Source organism: Lemur catta, chromosome 4 (assembly GCF_020740605.2).
Source record: "Lemur catta isolate mLemCat1 chromosome 4, mLemCat1.pri, whole genome shotgun sequence".
Taxonomy (NCBI): Eukaryota; Metazoa; Chordata; class Mammalia; order Primates; family Lemuridae; genus Lemur; species Lemur catta.
Genome location: NC_059131.1, coordinates 72,215,576 through 72,239,006, shown reverse-complemented (window position 1 = coordinate 72,239,006; position 23,431 = coordinate 72,215,576). Strand labels below are relative to the sequence as shown.

General features: G+C 37.7%; 1 protein-coding gene across 1 annotated transcript in view; it reads right to left on the bottom strand.

Annotated features, from left to right (window-relative positions):
* VWA3B (von Willebrand factor A domain containing 3B) overlaps positions 1-23,431 on the bottom strand; it is a 204,299-nt gene that overhangs the window by 51,678 nt on the left and 129,190 nt on the right. The window contains 5 exon segments of the mRNA XM_045550176.1: positions 2,291-2,341; positions 7,150-7,268; positions 20,243-20,399; positions 20,485-20,569; positions 22,215-22,334. Coding sequence (XP_045406132.1) covers positions 2,291-2,341; positions 7,150-7,268; positions 20,243-20,399; positions 20,485-20,569; positions 22,215-22,334 — 532 coding nt within the window.

Genomic DNA, 23,431 nt, shown 5'->3' with positions numbered 1-23,431 from the left:
GACATCTGCAGTTTCCAAGCCTGCAGAACAGCTTGCCACCTTATGAGGCCTGTCTCTGTGCCCCCAGTTCGAACAGCCCACCACCTCTGTAGCCCTGTCTCCATGCCCCAGGTGGAAACAGCCAGCTGCCTGTGTGGCCTTGTCCACACGGCGCTGCTTCTGGCTCTGAGGCCCTGCTTTTGGCTTTTTCCCAGTCCCAGCTCTGAGGCTCTTGCACTGGAGCCTAAGGCTCCACCCCTGTGGCCCCAGAGCTCCCGCCAGGCACAGGACACTGCCCCCATGATTCCAGAGTTGCACCTGGACACCAAGACCTCACCCCTGACTGTCCACCACTGCTGCAGGGCCAGTGGAACTGCCCCAAGGCCCAACGCCCTGCGAGGGATCCCCTAGCCTTGAGCTGCTATTACACGTGGACCTGATTCAAGCAAATGCCCACAGCCCAGAAACCCACAACCACTGGCTAGATAGCTTCACCCAGCTGTCACTGTGACCTGTGCAAGGAAACCCCAGGAAGAGCAATCCCCACAATCCCAGCCTCCATGGAGAGGGTCTCACCCAGCCCCCAGCTTGAACTTCCTACAATGGCCTGGGGAGCAACCCAACACCCAGCACAAAGATCATCAAGCAAAGGCTTGAACCATGGCAATCACAGGAGAACAGGACAAATCAGAACAGCTCAATGACAAAAACACAACCCAATTTAAAAATGGAAAAAGGACTTAAATAGACGTTTCTCCAAAGAAGATATACAAATGGACAACAAGCACGTGAAAAGATGTTCAAGCATCATTAGTCATTAAGAAAATGCACATCAAAACCATAATAAGATATTCCTTCACATTCACTAGGATGACTTTAATTTTTTAAAAAAAGAAAAATAGCAAGTGCTAGACATTAATTTTTTAAAAAACGAAAAATAGCAAGTGCTAGCAATAAGAATCCACCATACAATCCAGCAATACCACTACTGGGTATTTATCCAATGGAAAGGAAATCAATACATCAAAGGGATACCTGCACTTCCATGTTTATTGCAGCATTATTCACAATAGCCAAGCTATGGAATCAACCTAAGTGTTCATCAGTGGATGAATTGATAAAGAAAATGTATATGTACACAGTGGAATACTGTTCTGCCATAAAAAGAATGAAATCCTGTCATTTGCAGCAACATGGATGGAACTGGAGGTCATTATGTTAAGTGAAATAAGCCAGGCATGGAAAGACAAATATCGCATGTTCTCACTCATATGTAGGAGTTAAAAAAAAGTTGATCTCATGGAAGTAGAGGATAGAATGAGACTTACCAGAGGCTGGAAAGGAGGTGTGGGTATGCAGGGGGAGATGAAGAGAGATTCGTTAACAGGTACAAACAACATACAGTTAGGTAGAAGGAATAAATTCTAGTGTTCAATAGCACAGTAGTTGACTATAGTTAATCATTATTTATTGTACATTTTAAACTAGCTAGAAGAGAGGATCTGAAATGTTCCCAATACAAAGAAATGATAAATGTTTGAGGTGATGAAAATCCTAAATATCCTGATTTGATCATTATACATTGTATGCATGCATTAAAATATCAAGCATGTCCCATAAATATGTAGACTTAGTATATGTCAATAAAAATAAGTAAATAAATGGTTTTTTAAAATGTTGTAGCTGCTATGGGAAAACAGTATGGTGGTTTCTCAAAAAGTCAAACACAGAATTACCATGTGATAAGCAAATCCAATCCTACATATATACCCAAGAGAAATGAAAACAAGTGTCCACACAGAAACTTATACACAAATGGATATAGCAACATTTTTCATAATAACCAAAAAGCAGAGACAATCCAAATGTCTATCAATGGAAGACCAGATAAATGGTGGGGTGTTTATATGTACACACACACATGTAGTACTGATACATGCTACAACTTACATGAACCTTAAAAACATTAAGTTTTTACATGAAGTAACTAAAATAAGCCAGACACAGAAAGGTCACATGTTGTGTGATTTCCTTCATATAACATACCCAGAATAGGCAAATTCATAGATAGAAAGCAGACTAGTAGTCACCAGGGGTTGGGGGAGAAGGGAATGGGGAGTGGTTACTGTGTGGGTACAAGGTGTTCTTCTGGGGTGATGAAAAAGTTTTGAAACTGGAAAAAGGTGGTGATTTGCAAAACATTTTGAATATCTTAAATACCACTGAATTGTACACTTTAAAATGGTTAATTTTAGGTTACATGAATTTCACTGAAATTTTAAAAAAGTGAAGAGGGAATGGAATGGCTTACCTTTCTTTTTCCTCTGGAGATAATGCTCGCCAAACAATTTTATTCAAGCGTCTGTTTAAAAAAACAACAATAATTTAGTAGGAATACTTCATTTCATGGCAAAAGGCTGACCCCAGGCACTGCAGGGGAGCCCAAGCTAAGTGCCATTATCACTGGACCACACCGCAGTTATCTGCTTAGAGAGACTAGATACGAGTGTCTCCTCAGCATCACTGCAGAAGTCTCGTGGCTTTGTGGCAATTGTGTCAAATATTAAAGGAGGGCTCAGCTCTCAGCTCAGTCAGGTAAAACCCAATCTGATCAAAGGCAGTAGACAAACTATTCCTTTGTATGAAGATGTTTCTAACCTCCCACCAGTTTTCTTCCTAAGGAAAACATAACTGTGCCCCTACCTAGCTTGCTTTTGGTAGACATTCTTCTGCCTGGATTCTCAGAGAAAAGAGGTTAACAAGGTCATAAATAACAGGATTGGGATGCAGTTTAGAGATCAGCCAGCCTGACTGCCTTGTTTTCTACACGAGGCTGCTGAGGGGCAGACAGATGAGGCACTTTGTTCACCTACCACTGCTACTTGGTGGCACTGAGACTACAGCTCATCACTGAGTGTGTTCTCAGAGAGCAGCTGTCAACCCAAGAGGAGGGAAAGGAATTAGAGCCAGGGGTTCCTCCAGGGGAGTTCACTACCCCAAAGCAGGCTTCCTGGACTGCAGGGCTTAGAATATGGGCTCCCAGCTTGTGAACTGATGTTCCATTAAAAAAACTGCTTCAATAAAATGAAGTGTGAGGACACTACCCCACTCAGAAGGCATTCTTCTAACCACTGGACCCAGCACCAGTGGGATGGGGCTCTGAGAACACACTTCTGGCGGAGGTGTTATCCTGCCTGCTCTCCCACCACGAGCTTGGTGAGACATGGAAAGGGAGTCTGGTGTTGGGGGTAAGAGGATGGACTCTGGAACCACAATGCCTGGGCCTAAAGCTTCTCCTCTTCCCAGCCGTGAGGCTTTGGGCCAGTACCCAACTTCTTCTGTAAAATGTGAATAATAGTACCTTCCCCTTCCTAGTATCACTATGAGGACTCAATGAACTAGTGTGTGTCCAACACACAGAATTGTGTCTGACACAGGTAAATGTTCTGTAAGTGATAGAAAAAGAGTCAGGAAAAGGGAAATAAGCCCTTCCAGCTAAGTTCTTTTGTCTCACTTGAAATTTTTGGTTCTTTGGGGCCTATCTGGAAATTGGTTTTCTTTAATCATGTGGTTCATGTAACAATCATCAAGAACGCTAAGACTTGTTAAAAGGATTCATAGTATGCACTGTGTGTGTGTGTGTGTGTGTGTGTGTGTGTGTGTGTATGCTTTTCTTTAAAAAGAACACCTATTCACAATCCTCTTAAATCTAAACTTTGAAAGTGGAGGCAGTGTGGTAGGGAGAGAGACTGGGAGTGTAGATAAGGGCTTTGGAACGACATGGGTCTGGGTCCAAATCTCCATGTCCCCACTTTGCTGCTGTGTGATCCTGTGTTACACAGCTTTTTGAGACCTGTTTTATCAGTGATAAGACCAGGATAACACCACTCACCCTTGGCATGCTTAAGAGGACTAAGTGAGATGTATAAATAAAGTGACCAGGAATAACTCAACATTTGTTCCCTCCAGGTTCTGAAGAACAAGGCTTAGAAATTCTGAGAAATCATTGGTGAATGTGGATCCAGTTAGCTAGCACATGCCTCTAACTTTAATTTAATCCTTTAGAATAGACTTCTCCAACAGCACATTTTCAATACCTCTGTTATTCTCCCATTTTCCATCTTCATTGAAATATTTCAATGGCTCTACTGAAGCCATTGGCTCTTCAATGCTGGGAGGCAACCACAGGAAAACCACTGTGTTTAGCGTGTGTTATGATCCCCACGGGATGCGGGAAGGGAACTGGATGTGAGGGCCTCTCTGAGGCTGGCCCAGCCCCTTAATTTGGGTATTTTACTAACAACAGTTTTCATCTTTGTTGTAGGAGAGTGAAATTTGGTTGAGGGGTTGTATTCACTAGCTTTCTGTATCTTTAATTTTCAAATCTACTTGTGCCAAGAATTGACTCATTTGCAAAGCAGCTTGTAACTAGTGACACTTCAGAAGCTGATAAGCACCCAGCCCAGCAAATTTGAGACCACAAGTAGAGGGTTCTAAGCATGGTCTCAGTCCCAGGTTAGAACAGATGCTTCTTCTCCTGGGGTATGAGAACTGAGACCTTGACTTTAGACTTGCAATCAAAGTAAGCTGCAGAAAAATCACCCCAGAATCTACCCAGCCCTGGCAATATTCACTCAAAGCTTATGCACAGATACATAAAGCCAAAATGACTGCCTCAATTCTTAAAATATTGAAACACAAGAACTCCCACACATGGGCACTAAGTGTGACCAAAATAACTATGTCATTATTTTGGCCAAAGGACTGTGAGCTTCCCATTTGCCTAGTCCTGACAGTATGGATTTAGGTTATATGAAGGTTATATTTAAGGTTACATCTGGCTTACTTTTGGTGGGAAACTCCTTAGAAATGTTATTTGGGGATGGTGTAGAGGTAAACATTTCATCAATTGCTTTTCATATTCTACATATCTTGAGAAAAGTGGAGCAAAATGGAAAAAGGAATTGACATTTATACCAAGAAAAGTCTTAAACTCTACTGAATGCAAAAAATTAGGAAGTTTTGTTCTGTGTAATATTCATGATAATCTTGATATTATTAAGTCACTGTGTTAAATAAATTATTTAATACAAACATCAAATTAATAACATCAAATAATTCAATCAATAATCTTAAATATTATTAAATGATATCAGTCATGTTAAAATTAATGCTATTAATAATATTAAAATAATATTTTTTAATACTAATAATATAGTGACAATATTTCTCCAGAGGCTACTAAAAGGCTTTTCCAGATTCACTCACTGGAAGTAAGAAGTGAGACAAACCACTTACTATGTCTGTGTTTTGGTTTGCTGCTAAGGAAGAAGGCCTCTCTTCTGCTTGGGAATGGGGGTCCCTGTCCTTGAAACTCCTGGGATAAGGTCAGCACAGTGGGAAGAGCTGTATGACTCCCACAGTCCATATATTTATAGTCATTTTAGGATTAGCAGATTCAGGAAATGAAAGGGGTAAGTAATTAACATTAATTGCTCTTTATATGTGATTTACATAATCCTCACAACAGCCCTGTGAGATAGGTTCTGTGAATAAGGAATCTGAGGCTTATGATTGTCACACACTTGCCCAGAGTATTATCAGAACCAAGAATGAAACCCCTAGGAACTTTCTGACATCAAAGCTCTGGTTTGTGGCCTCGCACTAGGCTTTCATAGACCAAGTAATTACAGAACTCAAATATTTGAATTATTCAAGCAAATCACATTTGAATTTGAATGGTATTATTATATTGCATTTTGAATAACTGAATTTGAAGAATATTAATAACTAAACTTGAATTATATAAAATTTGAATAGTCAAATAAACACACACATACACACCCACACACAGACACCTGCTAGGAATCGGGGATGAAGGAGACAAGGCTGGCCAAGCCTCTGGCCTCAGGAGCTGACATCCTAGAGAGGCAGAGATAGTCAGCAGGTCACAGGCCTGTGCAGAAGCCCCAAGTTCTCTGAGGGCCACACAGAAGGTGGGCAGTGGAAGGGAACTACAGACAGGCCTCTCTGAGGAGGGCCATTGGTGCTGAGGCAAGAAGGGATGAAAGACCCTGCTGGGGACAGCAGCGTAACAGGAGGAGGAGGAGTAAAGCTCATAAGGAAGGAGAGGCCTGCCTGAAGTCTCAGACCCATGGGCAAGAGTGAGCCTTGACTGGCTCAACCTGCCTCCAAAAGAAAGATGCAGGGCAGGTAAAGACTCAGAGATACACGGAGGCGGCCAGGTAAGACAGCCTCAATTCTCAGGTGAGGGCAGTGGAATAAGTTTAGGTGCAGGGGGGTTGGGAGAGGCCTGTGATGGCACCGTAGGGAAAGACATGCCATCGGACAGGACTGTGTGCACCCTGTGGGCAGGAGTCAGACCTTGTATTTGTTTTGAACACACACTAGACACAGGGCAAAATGACAAGTGGCCAATAAATGCTGGCCTGGGCCTTATTGTTAACTTTCGCGGACTTTGTTTCATTTCTCCCACCCACATGATAAATGAAAACCCAACTTTCAGAACCAAGAACAGGTTTGCTTGAAGAAGCTGGGTGTGCTCAAAGTTTAAGCAAGTGCTGTGCACCAAGGATTAATTAAGTGTTGGGGGCATGGTGGGGAGGTGATCACAGCATGGACAAGGATGAAGACTGGGTCATCCACCCTGTGAGGAGAGGCTCCAGTCTCAGCACAGACACAGGGACTATTTCAGAGCATGGATTTCACTGTAGTCAACTTTATCATCATCTTGAACTTGATACGAAAAATTTTTAAATAATAATATATACTTATATTATCTCCATTATCTCATTACTATGGAGTTTTATTAGTCACTTTACATAATGTGAGATACTGAAATGATCAAATTCACTCTGTTAAAAGGAAAACTTTAAAGATCTCATGGAAACATGAAATGTCTATAGATTTTGGAAAGGGAAGCTGGTTTCCTTAAAGCTCTGCCAAAAATATTCAGGTAAAGTACTTAATGCAGTGCCTGGCACATAGGAAGCCCTGAGTTAGCTGCTGCTACTGCTCATGATATTCCTTATGAACAATTTTTAAATAGCTGATTCAGATAAAAAAAAATCTAAGCTAAAACAAGAGAAAAAGCCAAAACAGACAAACATGTTCCACATCCACTAAAGAGCAGCCAGGAGTAATACTCACTTTTCGTAGGACTTAATCGCCTGTTCCACTTTTTGCTTGTAGATATTGAGCTTGACTCCGTGTGGGTTAATTAATGTCATCTTATTTGTGTCACTGCACACATGTGCCAGAGGGAACACCTACATGTCAATACCAAAGGAAAGGAAAGTGTCATTTGATAGGTTAACAGGTGCCTTTGAAAATGTATCTGCATAGCTGTATAATTTTTTTCAGACTATATAATCAATATATTATAAATGTAGAAAAATTAGAAAATATAGTAAATCACAGAGAAAAAATAAGAATCAGAGATATCATTACTAACCTTTTCTTTTCATGTTTTAAAACTATATATTTTTAAAATAACCACCACCGCACACACACATATACACACGCAAGCCAGAAAATAAAAACCAAAATTGTTTAATAAAACTCTAATCAGAATTGTGTGTTATCTTCAGAAGCCTCTGTCAAATTTGTAAGAGCAGGCAATAAGAAACAGTATCTCATTTTTGCTTCTTTACAATTTAGTAGTTGGGTTAACCATCATTTTTATATACTTATTTTACATTTTATTTTTTGAGAATATTTTATTATTGTTAGTATCTTTTGACCATTTTCTTATCAATTTATAAGAGATTATTATAACATGTCAAACAAAGAAGGCTTAGTGATCAATAAAACTACTTTCTACAAGAGTAGCAGAGCACCAGAAAGAAAGGCTTCCTTCTGATGTTCTTTCTGTCCCTACCTGGTGCTTACTTCTGGGGTTTTGGATACCTCCGATTCCATGCCAGGCAATTCCAGGGAGGGAAATGGTAAACTTATTGCTGGTGGAACTTTGAATTCTGGTTTCCCTCCCCAATTCTTTCGGGACCATTTCGATTTCCAAGTTCACTGATAGCTCCACCATATAGTCTAAGATTTATAGTTGTATTTCATGGGAGAAACAGGGAGAGGTATGCTTACTCCATCCTCCCTTGTAATCAAAACCCACCTTCATTCTTTTCTTCCCAACTCTCCTTTCATCTTAATAGTACCTGTTATTTTATGTTTATCTATTTGCATATTACCTATCTCTCTCTAGTAGAATGTCAGTGCCATAAGAGCAGAAACTGTTTTATTCACTACTGCATTCCTATCACTTAGAACAGTACCTGACACAGTGTGCCCTCAACAAATATTTGTTGATAAAAGAATAAATGAATGTTCACAAAAGATATATCTCATATCTTAATATTTAAACAAAAAAAGAAAACCATCTAAAAGGAAAATGTTAAGCTATACTATCATTGTCTCAAAATTGTATATGATTCTGACCCTAGGAGCACATAAGTATTTTGGAAATGTGGAGAATTACTTTTAAGAAGTAAATTTTTGCTTTCAATCAAGATGACATAGTTCATGCTTTTATGTTTCCCCCTGCCTCCAAAATCATACAAACATTTTAGTGTTGTTATTAAGAATACAATGCATAGAAAGAAAGAAAGAAGGATGCATGATTGATAAATAGGTTTCTAGAGACAAAAAGCTGAGCAGAAATGTGAAAAAGTGAGCAGGGCTGAAGCTGTGGGCTTGCTGATTCTGGGCCCAAAGATAGGAGGGCAGTGGGAACTCAACTCCTGTAAAGCAGGTGGGACTATGAGTGCTCTGTAAAACAACAGCCCAAATCAGGCTCAGTGCCTGACATCAGCACTGGTATGATGGTCTCTTACTCCTCAAAGAAGGACATGCCTAGGGAGAGTGGACACTGATACAGCCTCACAACCAAGAACTGAACCAAGCCATTCTTTGAATCTGTAATATCCACAATATCACCATGGAACAAGAGCTGTAAATGCACATGGGGAGGGATGGGATGGTAGTTCAGAAGGATGGATTTAGGCAACTGCAAAACAGAAGGAGAATAAGAAAAGGCAGATTTTAAAAAAAATCTTGTTAAAATGAGCTAAAATACTAAAATTTCCAAGTACACACAAAAGTACAATGCCAAAAATAATAACTGAGCAAATCAACAATCAGAATGTCAACTCATTTGAGAATAAATTAATTTTATGAGCCATCTCACAATGATTTTAAATTAATTATAATTAAAATTGCTTATGATCAGGTTGCTCAAAGATGTAACAGCTATATAAAAGTACAAAAACTTACTGAAGTGCCATAAGAAGAAATGGATGGTATTAAAAAAACAATAAAAAAAATCTATCTTGGAAAAAAATTGTAATTGAAACAAAAAAAAATCTAAATAGATAGAATAAATTCTAGACTGACACAATCAAAAAAAGAACTGGCAAACTGGGTGACTGTATGGAAGACTTTTCCCAGAATACAGAGAGATAAAAAGAATGTGGATAAACAGATCATGATGATGATGCTGCTGATGGGAGATAGATAGATAAAGAGATTAAGAAACTTCAATATGTTAATAGAAATTTCAAAAGAATAGAATAGAAAGATTGTTAAAGAAGAAACATTTGAAGCTATAATAGTTGAGTTTTCTACAATTTGAAAAAAATAAGTCCTCAGATCAAAAGTCAGCCCACAGCAAAATAGACTAAAAAAAAAAAATCCACACATAGCCATACTGTAGTAAAACTGCAACATATCAAATTTAAAGGAAAATCTTAAAAGCAATCCATGCAAAAAAAAAAAACCATATAAAGCAGTAACATATATAACAGATAATGGCTATTTCAACAAACTCAGATCAATAAATGCAATTCACCACATAAACAAAAGTAAAAACAAAGACCATATGATTATCTCAATATAAAGCATTTGATAAAATCCAACACCCCTTTATGATAAAAACCTTACATAAACTAGGCATATAAGGAACAAACCTCAAAATAATAAAAGCCATATATGACAAACCCATTTCACCATCACACAGAATGGGAAAAAGTTGAAAGCATTCACCCTAAGAAGTGGAACAAGACAATGATGCCCACTGTCACCACTTTTATTCAACACAGCACTGGAAGTCTATGAGTAATCAGGTTAGAGAAGGAAATAAAGGGCAAAGTATCACTGTTTGTTGATGATATGATCTTATACCTAGAAAATCTTAAAGACTCCTCCAAAATTTTTCTAGGATGGATAAATTCAGAAAAGTCATTATATCAAAAAGACACCTGCACCAAAATATTTATCACAGCATAATTCACTATTGGAAAGATATGGAATCAATCTAAGTGCCCATGAACTGATGAGTAGATAAAAAAAAAGTGGTATATATTCACCATGGAGTACTACTCAGCCAATAAAAAGGAATGAAATAATGTCTTTTACAGCAACTTGGATGGAACTGGAGACCATTATTCTAAATGAAGTATCTCAAGAATGGAAAAACAAATGCCACATGTTCTCACTTATACGTGGGAGCTAAATGATGGGTATATATGGTCATAAAGTGATGTAATGGACATTGGAAACTAAGAAGGGGGGAATAGATGGACAGGAGTAAGGAATAAACAATTACCTATCTGGTACCATGTATACTATTCTGGTGATGGGTACACTAAAAGCCCTGACTTCAGCATTATACAATTCATCCATGTAATAAAAAAACACTTGTACCTCCTAAATCTATAGAAATAAACAAATAAAAAGAAGAAAGATATCTTCAAAGTGCTAAGAGAAATTTACTGTCAACAAAGACCTTTATAGCAGGCTAAACTCTCTTTCAATAGGAAAAGGAAAACATTTTAGATATACAAAGATACACAACTGAAACTGTTAAAAATTTAATTACCTTATGAAAGTTACAAAAAGATTACTATGTATGTTCTAAAAGCAAAAGTGAACTCTAAAGCACAATAATAAGATTTTTGGGGGGAAGGGTTTTTAATGACTAGTTAAAAGGTACTAAGGTTCTTGATTTTGTTTAGGGGGAGAATAAAAATATAAAATAACTTAAGACTTAGAAAATGTTGTCATGCATATTAAAACTTTTAAATAATTACTAAAGGAATAGAAATACTATCTATTGCTCCTAAACAAGCATTGGTGGGGAAAAAGAGGGAATATAGAAAACTTTGAGTCTAACAAAAGTCAAGAAAGAAGAACATAAAGAAGCAAAGGAAAATGATTTTCAACAGAAAATAAGAGGTTAGAAATAAGTCCAAATTTATCAGTATTTACAAGAAATGGACATGTACTCAACAGAAAAACACAGCAGGAAAAAAATGAATCTAGATAAAATCTCAAAAAATATAAAAGTAAACCAAGTAGTTTCAGAATGGAGTTTACAATATGATACCATTTGTATAAAGTTTTAAACATCTGGAACAATGTTTAATATTTTTATATTAAGAATATTAAAACATACATGGAAACTCAGGCTAGTGTTTACCTCTGGAGTAGGGAGGAGAATATGATCAAAAAGGGTTGCACAGGGGGCGTCAACTTTATCTGAAATGCTTTAATTAATTTTAAAATGCCTGAAACATAAAAAAATTAGGCTTAAAACTATCAACAGTGTTAATTTCTAAAAATTGGGATTTCAGGACAAGTAAAGGGGGTAGGTAGAACTTTTTACTGTATTGTTTCATATTTTTTAAAAGCTACATATGTTCATTTTGTAATTAAACCATCAAGACTAAGACAAACAAAACAATGGCAAGAGATTTAGAAAACTGAAGAGAATAGGAAGTGAAGGTGCTGTATAGTCCAATCTCGCTACTTATCAATCATATGAATTCAAGTGACTTCTAAACAATCCTCCTCAAAGGGAAGGAGCTGGAACAGTGGGTTAAAAGGTCAGATGACTGGACTTTGAAAACTGATTGAAGCTTGTAGAAGTGAAAAAAAAATCACCTCTCAAAATAGAGTTATATATCACATAAATTTTCAGAGGAAAAAAAATCAGTCTCAACAAAATGAACGAACATTATGTTTTTTTTCCTCCCCTGGAAAAATATTCCTTTAGAAGTCTATAAATAGCTCTCCAGGTTTGCCAACTTATGGCTCAATTGAAAATCAATACCACAAAACATTTAGCAACATTGTAACATTTCACCACGATCAGCTTGACTCCTGACTTAATATACTTAAGGAAAAGCCATCATTTAGTGTTTCACTTCCCTCTTTCCTGGATTTAGATCGCTTGCCTCGCATGGCCATCATGTGCTTCAGTGTGGCAGAAGCTCAACTTTGGCTTTTGTGCACTCTCATTCCTTTCTGCATGCAGATTCAGGGAAAGACAAAGTCATACTCCACACCTTCAGTCTGCAGTCTTAGTTTTTACAACACGGTGGTCAGTGGAGGTCACATGAGATTCTCTTTATGATGTCAAATTTAGTGTGACTATGAGGTCATGGGGGCATTCTCATAAGGACTTGGGGGGCAGAGTCATGGCTGCCCAGCTTCTGTAAGGAAGCAAGTGGGGAAAGGGGAGAGGTTAGTGAAGAGACTGAATGCTCTGTTTGAGAGGGAATAAAACTACCTGATCACAGCACCTTTGAAAGGGGTTTACTTATTACTTTTATAATGCAAATCAAGCATAACTGACTAATGAGGGGCTCTTCCGGACAATATTTGACTACAAAACGAAGCTTCAAGGTATTACCTACTTCTTTTGAGGTTAACCTAGAAGCCTTACCAAATTGATATTAATAATCACACTCTCTGCCAAGATTTTCACTATGAGAGAAATGGGAGGGGGTAGAAGAGAGAGAGAGACAGAGAGAGACAGAGACAGAGAGACAAAGAGAGAAAGAGAAACAGTCACTGACCATAAAGGCCACTGGAATTCATGGATAGGCCAATTTAGGTTAATTCTGTTAGAATTTTTCCCACTGTTAGACTAAATATCCCATAAGCAACCACTGTACTCAAGAAAAGCTTTATCAATAATGATGACAGTTATCTATCCTTACTCTCTGCCAGGCACTAGGCACTCTCTACATATTTTCTCATTCAATGCCTCTGTAAACAAATACATTTAACTGCAGTTTTTGCTATACGGCTTTCCTTTCCACCAGACTCTGTCGTTCCTTATTCCCTTTTGAAAATTCTAGTTTCTGAGTTGGGGGGAGAATAAAAACAAAAACAAACACAAACAAACAAACAAACAAACAAAAGAAAATACTAGTTTCTAGCACAATGTATGTACAAAGTAACCATTTATTAAGTACATGAAAGACTAAAACTATATATAAAATAATAACTGAGATCCAAAAAAATTGCTAAAGTTTACCTTATTGTAAAATATAATTAAGTTTGGATTCCACCAAATTTGAATTCTTGGTAATTGATGCATAGGATGAGGTATAACTGCTATTTTTTAAGAGTCATTTGGTAAGCATATTAATGATATGAAAAAGATTTTAAGAGATATATTTAGCTTACATAGAAAATTCATAAATGATAAAAGAATTGAAAATTAAAACAAAATACCTTTTCACATAGCAATTGGCAGCGGTTTTTATTTGTTTGTTTTTTACTGTTATTGCTCTAAGTGATAGTAAAATGATATAGGAAGATTAGCCCTTTTAAAATTCCAAATAAACTGCCTTATTATGGGAGGAATAGTTAAATTGATTATAGTAATTCATATTACTGAATATTAGTGTAACTATTAAAATTCACCTAAAAGTGGTCATTGTAAGGAAAAATGTTCATAATATATGCTAAATGAAGAAAGTGGAATATAGAACTGGACACACAGCTATTAATTCTTAAAGTAGAACAGGTAGAATACTACCTGACAACATTCCAGCTGTGTTTAAAACCAATCCCCAAACATTTTGAAATGGAGAAAATAGTGTGAAACTGGTGATTATGTATTTATTGTTTGACCCAGACTGAATTCACCAACCTAAATGTTTTTAAACTAAATCAGCTCTTGTAATAAATATCCCAGAGCTAATAACAGATTGGCTAAGGAGACGTTCTGACTGGACATGAGTAATGAAAATGCTGTGCAAATCTCACATGGATGAATCTTTAAACACAGATGCAACGGCTTTACAGATTTTGCAGTTGTGCCAGTTGCTGAGTGCTGGAGCTTCAACACATGCTTTTCAAACAGAAACATCTGCAGACTTCCCAGAACAAAATGGAGGGAGGACCACAAAATTAACCAGCCAAGTGGCTTGTCAATAAAATCACTCATAAACTCATGAAAATATGTTACTACAGTGTAGACTACATATCACATTTCTCAGTCTAAACATCTAGAAAATAAAAGATTATTCTTGATTTAAGTGGATGGGAACATGCTGGCATGGAATTATGTTCATGACTAAGTGGTTGAGTAAAAATGTAGGTAAAAAACCATGTGTTCAGTTTGACTTCATTTTGGTAAAAACAAAAACAATGAACAATGACTTTAACAGTGTCCCTAACCTCTTGGCACCTAGCATTCCTTGACAGTTAAATGAGGAAATGAACAGTCACCTCACAGGTTGCTTTAAGTTTTAGATGAGATCTTTGATGATATCAGATGCTTCATTTAGAATCTAGTATGTGATAACAGTTCATTGCATACAAGATTAGGGACCTTGCCATGGCCTTTCAGGAGTAAATGACAGAACTGGGGTACAAATCCAGGACATCTGACCACAAAGCTATGTGCAGAGCCCAGAGAAGGACAAAGCAGGAAGCCTTGATGGGATGCTGTAAAAGACATTATGATAACAATGGTGATGAGGAATGATGAGGTAGACTCTCCAATGATGCAGACTAATCTTCCCAAATTATTCCAATTTTTTTCAAAGCAATTGGCAACAAAGAGCTTTAAATTCTAGGTTCATCAAAGAGCTAAAGCAGTTTTATTCTGTATGTGACTTGGTGATGAATTAATCTTTTTGAAAGAGCTAAGATGAAATTATCTGGTCCATTTCGCATCTTGTAATGAAGAGTTGCCAGGGCAACCTCCCTGCTCAATACTTCATTTCCAAGGTGACAGATTTGCTGCTGGTCCAGGAAACACTGAAAACCAAAACAGCATTATGTTCTAGAGGAAGAAAGAGCCCATACGTAAGTCATGAATAAAACAAAGAACTAGGGACAAAGCCAAACACTGCTTTACAATTCTACCCAGACAGATGTGGCCCTGTAGAGAACATAGAAGGAAGAGTTCATTAAAAATTCTTGGTGAAATGGGTTAAGAATCAAGCATGTTTTCTTTGCAGCTCCATTTTACTTTTGTCTATTTTTTCGCAAAATGTTAGGTTCAAATCTCAAAAAGCTATTTACTCCATGAAGTGGGAGATATGATTATTGTTTTGCTATTCTTTCCATTTATAGCTGAGGGTCTCTTGCAGTCAGAGAAAATACTAGGGAATAAAAGATACAAATGTGCCTTGAAGGTGAAATTGGAATTTATAGCAGTATATGTCTATCATCATGATTCTTGCTCTTACTATTAACAAAGGAGGGTAGGTTTGCTGGGCAGTGCACTACCTACCTGCAGGTTCATGATGAGAATTCACAATGCCATGAAAGGCACCAAGTACAAGTGCCCATGAAATGCACTTGAGAACTGTTCATCCCCTTCCCTTGGCTTTGCTTTCTAGAGGCAGGAGACCAGAATGTTCTGAAGAACAGGACCCTCACTACTTGTCCTCTCAGTTTTTTCCTTCTTCATAATCCCGGCTGGACTCTGGAGAATCACTCTTGACAGTTTTCTGTCTCTGAGCCCCACATCGTTAAGTCCTGATGACTTGACTTTACAAATAGCCTTGGCGCTATCTCCCTGTTGCCACTGTGCCCAGCCACCAGACCTCGCCTCCTGACTGTCCCAGTCTTCCAAGCCTTGCACCTCTCCAACTACTCCCTGCATGGCAGCCAAAGCCCAAAATTAATCTTCTTTGTCCTCTGCTAAAAACCCTTCCATTCCCCTCAGGATGAAGTGCAAAATCCTTAACTCAACCGAGGCTCTTCCTTCACCAGCTTTATGGCCTTCTCCAGTCACACTAAACTTCCTCTGGAATGAAAACTTCCTCAATCCCTTAGGCTTCCCCACAGCTCCCCGACTGCCAGGACCCTCTCCCTCATCGCTTCCCCTTCGTAACTCCTCTTCTTCCCCAGGTCTGAACTTGGACATGGCTGGCTAAGGCACACCTCCCACAACTGAAATCCAGTTAGGGGACCTCTCTTGCATCCTCATGCAGCACTTCCCACTCGTCACATTTAATTAGAAATTTTCTTATTTTCATTGCTATTTCCTTCATGAGACTGTAAGCTGTGCTGGGCTAGGAATGTTCGCTGTCCTATTTGGCACTGTTGTCTCAAGCCCAGCACAGTCCTACAGTAGGCATATATTTGTTGAATATTTTTATAATGAAAGCCAACATTTATTAAGTGCCTGCTAAGTATTATCCATTATGTACATTATTTCTTTTAATGCTGTAACAACCTCAGAGTAGGAATATTATTTTTACCAGAGGACATATACATTGCATACATCCCAGAGAACAAATTCCAGAATGTTGGACTGAGTTACTAAGTTTACCTCTTCAGCATATGAACCAGTGAGGAAAGGAGAAGTTGAATCAGGATTTTACATCTGCATACTACTTTCAGGGTTTTCAAAGCATTTCTACACTCATAGGACTAAAGATTATCAAGTATTATATAGAGTTCCTTTTAGGAAAAGGGCATCATTGTACACTGTGGGGATATAAACTAGTGGAAATGTAAAATGTATTTGGAGGATGATTTGAATTTATCTATCAAAATTTGATATGTACGTATCTTTCGGGTACAGCAATCACACTTGAAGGAATCTATTCCAAAGACAGACTTATACATGTGCCCAAAATCTATGTATAAGGAAATATGTTACAGGATTGTTTTTAATAGAGTTAGGAAGGATAAAATGTAAATGTCCTTTAATAATAGGGAAGAACCTTACAGCTAATGAGAATGAGATAGACCAATATCTATTTGCGTGGAAAGTTCTCCAAGACATAATGTTTGTTGTTTTTTCTTTTTTTTCTTTTTGAGGTGGGGTCTTGCTCTGCCATCCAGGCTGGAGTGCAACGGCATGATCATAGCTTACTGTAGCCTCAAACTCCCGGGCTCAAGCAATCCTCCAAAGTGCTGGGATTACAGGAGTGAGCCACCACGCCTGCCTTAAGACATAATATTTTTAAAAGACAAAATAGAAAGTCCATATGGTATTGCTTTATTTATGTTTATTGAAGCACTATGTACATTTGTATATATATATATATATATATGTTATGTATATGCCTATATACATATGTGCATGTAGAAAAAGGATTGGAAGGAAATTTATCAAACTATTCAGAATGTTTCCTCCATGGAGGGGAGCGATTGTGAGAGAAGCTTCCACAACTTCCTCCAAAGACTTCAGGATGGTTTAAATCTCATGTGCTGAGAATGTATTCATTGCTTACCAAATAAAAATAAAATAATTAATTAATTAAAAATTAAGTTTCCTTTATATCATTTTATCATTTGCTTTTAGGTCTGTTTTTGTTAATTTTTTTCTCTGTATATAATTAATATATGTTAAGAGTTAAAAGTGCTACAATAAAAACTAAAAAGTATATAAATAAAAAACAAACTTCTCTAACAACTCAGCATTGAGTTAAACTTAACATTTTGGTAATAGAAAAAAGGAGGGAGGGAGAACGTACTACGTCTATATATACATACATATAGCCAAATTGCTAACATACTATATATGGAGTTTTGTACTCTGATTTCTTCATTTAGCATGATATTGAGAGCTTTTCCTCATGTTATTACTTATTCTTCAGAAACGTGGTATCTAATGAATGTATGATATTCCATTATATGAATGTATCTACTAGATATTTAGGTTGTTTCAGTTTTCTCATTCTTAGATACAAGGCAGCAGTAATTATTCTCCACATATATTTGTCAGTATCTCTGATTATTTCCATGGATTTAATGGGGTAAATGTAAGCTCTTAAGGCCTCTGAACATATTACACCAAGGTCACGCCAATTCATTCTCCCACCAGCAGGATGTAACAGTTCCCATTTTACCCTATCATTTTTTATCAGTATTTTTCAACATTACCAATTTGATGAGGGAGGAGGTGTCTAATTGATTTTCAATTTGTATTTATTTCAAAGTACATATAGTTACCAGTAAAGTTAAATATTTTTGTATGTGGTTTTGACTTTTTCTCTTTTTTCCCCTAGATTTTCCACTGAGGTGTTTATCACACTTTCTTATTCCTTTATCTGTTATGGTATGAATGTGTATGCATGTGTGTTTATATACTGAACACTGATTTATACTGATACACACACATATCCTATGATCCTTTTTGTCTGTAGTATATATTACAGATATTTTTCTGAGATCTGCCTTCATTTTATTTATATGTTTTTATGCAAAATAACATTTTTATGTATTCAGTCTATAAATCTTTCCTTTATGGTTTCTTCCTTGGATTTTATGCTTATGTTCCCCTACCCTACTATACTTTTTTTGAGAAATTTACTTTTTGATGTATCTCAAGTTGTTAGGAGGTTTAGAAAAAAGCATGATAAGCCCAAGAAAATTCTATTTCCAGGGAGAGCTCACTAAATATATTTTGTTTCAAATAAAACTGAAGAATATTAATATAATAAACGTACAGAATATAAATAAGCTGTCACCAAACTTCCTAAAAGAAATAAATCAGTGTTTAGCTTCTCTCTGTTGCTTCTGGAAGAAGTGAGGTTCAAGTGATAAGTTGATATCTGACTAATCAGGTTAGAGGTTCACTGGTGGTCTAAATTGAATCTGCCAATCACAAGGGTCATGGCCAGGGACAGGACTGCTTATCTTGAGGCAAAGTAGCCAGGAACCAGCCTAAAGGATAACACACATACAACCTTCAGAGTAAGAGTCACTGGTCATGTCAAACCAGGATGCATGTTGACCTCCATGGGTTATAATTCTTAAAATGTGACTAATAGAAAAAAAATCTCATTAATTTATCTGCTTCTTCCAAATAAATAAAATCTCAGCTATTTGAAGGCCAGTTAGATAAGGTCTTTTCTTTCTTTTTCCTTCCTTCCTTCCTTCTTTCCTTCCTTCCTCCCTCCCTCCCTTCCTTCCTTCCTTTTCTTTCTTTCTTTTTTAAAGTTATCCTATCTTTTTTTCCCCAACTTCTTATTATGGGAAATTTCAAATATATTAGAAAGCAGAAATAAATAGTAGAATGAGTCTCCCCCTACAACATTCTTATTTTCCAAATTTAATAACTGTCAACTCATGGCCAATCTGTTTCGGCTACTCCTTCCCTCTCCCTACTACTCCCACCATTCAGATTATGTTGAAGCAAATCCCAAACATTGCATTATTTTCTTTGTAAATGTTTTAGCATGAGAAAGGACTTTTAAGGATATTGTTTCCACTTAGTGACTATAAAGCCTGATATGTTGCTATTTGAATTATTAGTTGCTGTTATATTTGCCAGGAAGCTCTGAGGTTCAATGTTCGTGTTCTCATTTCTTCCTTATCACAATGCAATCTGGCTGCTCCACTGGATTTGTTCTTGTAAAGACAAGCACCTCTTAGTGGCCAAATTCAATGGAAACTGTTCAGTACTTACTTGGTCTTCCTCCACTTTTAACCCCACCGTGCCTTCATACTGGAAGCTCTTTTTCTCCACTTGGAACCTGACTAGTAGCCTCTGGTGGTTCTCTTGCTGGTGCGGTCTCTTTCCTCTCTCTATCTCTGTCTCTTGTCTCTCTCTCTCTCTTTTTCCTTTGGAGGCTTTTATGACGGAAAATATAGGAATTCACTCAGTTTAGGAAGAGAAGGTAAGCTAAGGAAGGACATAATCTCTCACAAGGTCTCCCTATCCTTTCATATTGGATGATGTTCATTTGTGACTCTGACCTACAGAGTTCCTCAACATTTCTGCAGCTCCATACTTCTACCCATCAGCAACAAGCCATGAACTGACAATGCAACAAAGGTCAGTTTCCTCTCACCTTAAAAAAAATTCTTGAGAGCTATTCTTTCTCTCTCCTTTTTACTGTCTTTATAAATACTTTTTTTCCCAATGGCTAAAATACATTTATATTACATCCATACAAGAAATTGCAGTGGACTACTTTTTATTTGGGCAGAAACTGAAAGATACGTCAATCAGGGACACATAGTTTACCTCATCAAAGACCTTGGAAACAACATGCTTGTCCAGAACGGGGATGTAGGTCGGGCTGTGGGGGACCGCAGTCACTGACAAGGCATCCATGATGGTCAGTTTCTTGGCGACCAAGCCATAGGTCTTGAGCCAGTTTTCTGAAGATATATCTGAAAAACTAAGAACACAGGACTGTGGTGTTTTAAAACTTACAACTTGGTGGGTAACAGACAAAACTGTTCTCATAAAATTAAAGCACTCACTCATCATAAACTTGGCTTCCTTTTTGGGTCAATCTTTCTGGTGATTTGTCATCCAGGTACTCATTTGTCAGCAGGATGCTTACTTCTGTGGAAGGGGAAATGGCAGTTGTATATTTTCCTCATATATGGCGTTTATATCAAAATGCAAAGGGATCACACTTGTCTCAGTTCAGCTGTGACCGAGGGCTAATAAATGGACCATATTTCAGAAAATATATCTTGATCTGTCAGAGTGGGTTATCAGGCAAGATTCCTTTGCAATTTATACTGAATGCATAGATAAATACGGCACTACCATTGTTTTGCTTATCTACGTCACCCCACATCCATTGAAATCTCTCACTATGGAAGAATGAGACATACTCATTCTCTTATTCTCCAGAAAACACATCTTTAACATTTATCTATCTATCTATTTATTTTTAAAAGACAGCATTTCCCTCAGTCATCTAGGCTGGCGTGCAGTGGCACTAACATAGCTCACTGCAACTTGACCTCCCAAGCTCAAATGTTTTTCCTGCCTCAGCCTCTCGAGCAGCTAATATTTTTATTAATCTTTGTAGAGATTCAGTCTCAGTATGTTGCTGGTCTTGAACTCCTGGCCTCCAGCGATCCTCCTGCCTCGGCCTCCCAAAGTGTTGGGATTATGGGTGTGAGCCACAATGCCCAGCCTAAAATGTTCAACAAGAATAGCATGAACCCATGATTGTTCAATGTTGACCTCTTAGACTCCCCCAGATTATGCAGGAGAGGCTTGATCAACATTTTAGTTTTTGATAGTTCATATTATGGTTCTCCAGCTCTATGTAGAAAACCAAAAACCTTGTTAGGTCTTGTGCAGTTGTAAGTTTAAATTTTCAAATTAATATCTGGGAGTTTAAATTTACATCCTTACATAAACTTGTATTTATAAATAGGAAGGAATATTACTTTGTTGAATGAGCAGCATTGAGAAGGAGAGGTACATAAGCTAGTGAAATAACTAAGAAATCACGTTCTAATCATCATTTGATAAGCCCTTTAAGCACTGTGCACGTAGCAGACTTGGAAATGTGACAGGATAATTGAAACTGAGGAAAAGGCATCACATAGATCAGTATTAACAAAAATAGAGTTTGATTAAACTATGACTGAGTAACAACAGGTGTACATTTGTCACTCAGGTGCTTCCTACTACCCAGGGGACTGTGAGTACGTGGGATTTATTATTTATTAACTATTTGAAATATAAGGAAAAGTACAATAGGAATTAAACTTTAAAAATTTTCTATTTAAAAAATAGTAAATTTATAAATAGTAATAAAAATTGAATGGAAAAATCATATTTTCCTCATAGCTAGCCCCCAAAAGGATGACAATTTGGGCCTTAGAGGGGCTTATTGGATAGTACCCCATGAATGAGGGAAGAAAGTAAACCAACTGTTAAGTATTAATGTTTCGAATTCAAATCATGGAGTGGCAGCAAGCATCACCACTAGCACCATAGTTATGTGAGCCTGTGTGTATTAAACACCCAAGCACTCTAAGTACAAGTCTAACCCTAAGAAAATCCAGTTCATAAAGCAGGTGGACCTCACTTACAAGGGATTCCTTTGAATAGGAAACAATTGGGACTCAATTAAAATACAATTTGTTTTTCCCAAACATATCCACACCTAGCCCTTTCAGGAATGCACTGGGCGAATGGAGGCTGGCTGGGCTTCCTGGGATAGAGACCCTCTCTGGCTTGCCTTTGTCACTTGGAGCAGTGCTCCAGCTGCAGTAATTGGAGAGGCCATCCTTCCTTTCACTGCAAGCTGAGCTCTTGAGGGTGGACATCTGGCTTCTGAGCAGGCTGGTTTTGGTTGATTCTGTTGGTATCACAGGGAGAGGAGTTAAAGGAATTTGGAATGGAAGGAGATATTAATACTTCACTAGATACAACCATATCACTGGATCCTTAAAAGAAGAATGCGACTTTGGTTCCTAATCCTCAGAGGATAGTCCTGCCACAAACTGCATGCTGCCACAGTGGATTTCCCCCTTTATCTGAATTCAAGCTGTGCCCCTTTTGGAGAGAAGTCTGCTTCCAAGCTCATTCAGGTTGTTGGCAGAATTCACTTCCCTGCAGTTGTAGGACTGAGTCCCCATTTCCTTGCTGGTGGTAGCCCAGGGGCTTCTCTCAGCTCCTTAAGGCAACCACATTTCTTTTCATGTGACTCCTCCATCTTCAAGCCACCACTGGAGTATTGAATTCCTCTCATGGTTCAAATCTCTCTTTCTCTTCTGCCATCAACTGGAAAAAGCTCCTACTTGTAAGGGCTCATGTGATTACCCACCTAGCCAACCCTGTCTTTAGGTCAATATAACATGATCATGAGAGTGAGGTCTCATCATATTCAGAGGTTGTAGGGCTCAGGTCAGGACACCTTTGGTAAGCCCTTTTAGAAATTCTACCTACCACAAATGTCGTTCAGACCTTTATCTGTATTATTTTCTACCTTCTGTTGCATCCCTTCTCCTAGCAAATGATACTTATCAAATATCGACCTTTAATCTGTATGCATTAGAGGACAATGAACCTGTGCCAAGTCAACTTGATTACTTTCCATATTTGATAATATAAACCACACTAATTGTATTCTGTACTTTACAATTTAGAGGCTCAAGTCCCAAGGCTTTACATAAGCATTCATGAATGAAATGTGTGTTTTCATTGAGGGGGCCTCAACCTCTCCTATGAGAAATTAGATAAATAAAGATTAGCTAATAATCTGCAACTGATCTATATTTTGCACAGAAAAGTAATACTAGTGGTCTCCATGCAAGGAGATAAGAGTGTGCTATGTGGTATTCATTGTTTTTCTAGGCAATAAAAGGGTGAGGCCTGTCTTGGTTGTGTCTGTGATCAGGAGTTAAGAAAGATATACTTTCTTTGGAACTATGTGAGAAAAAGGGATAAATGATC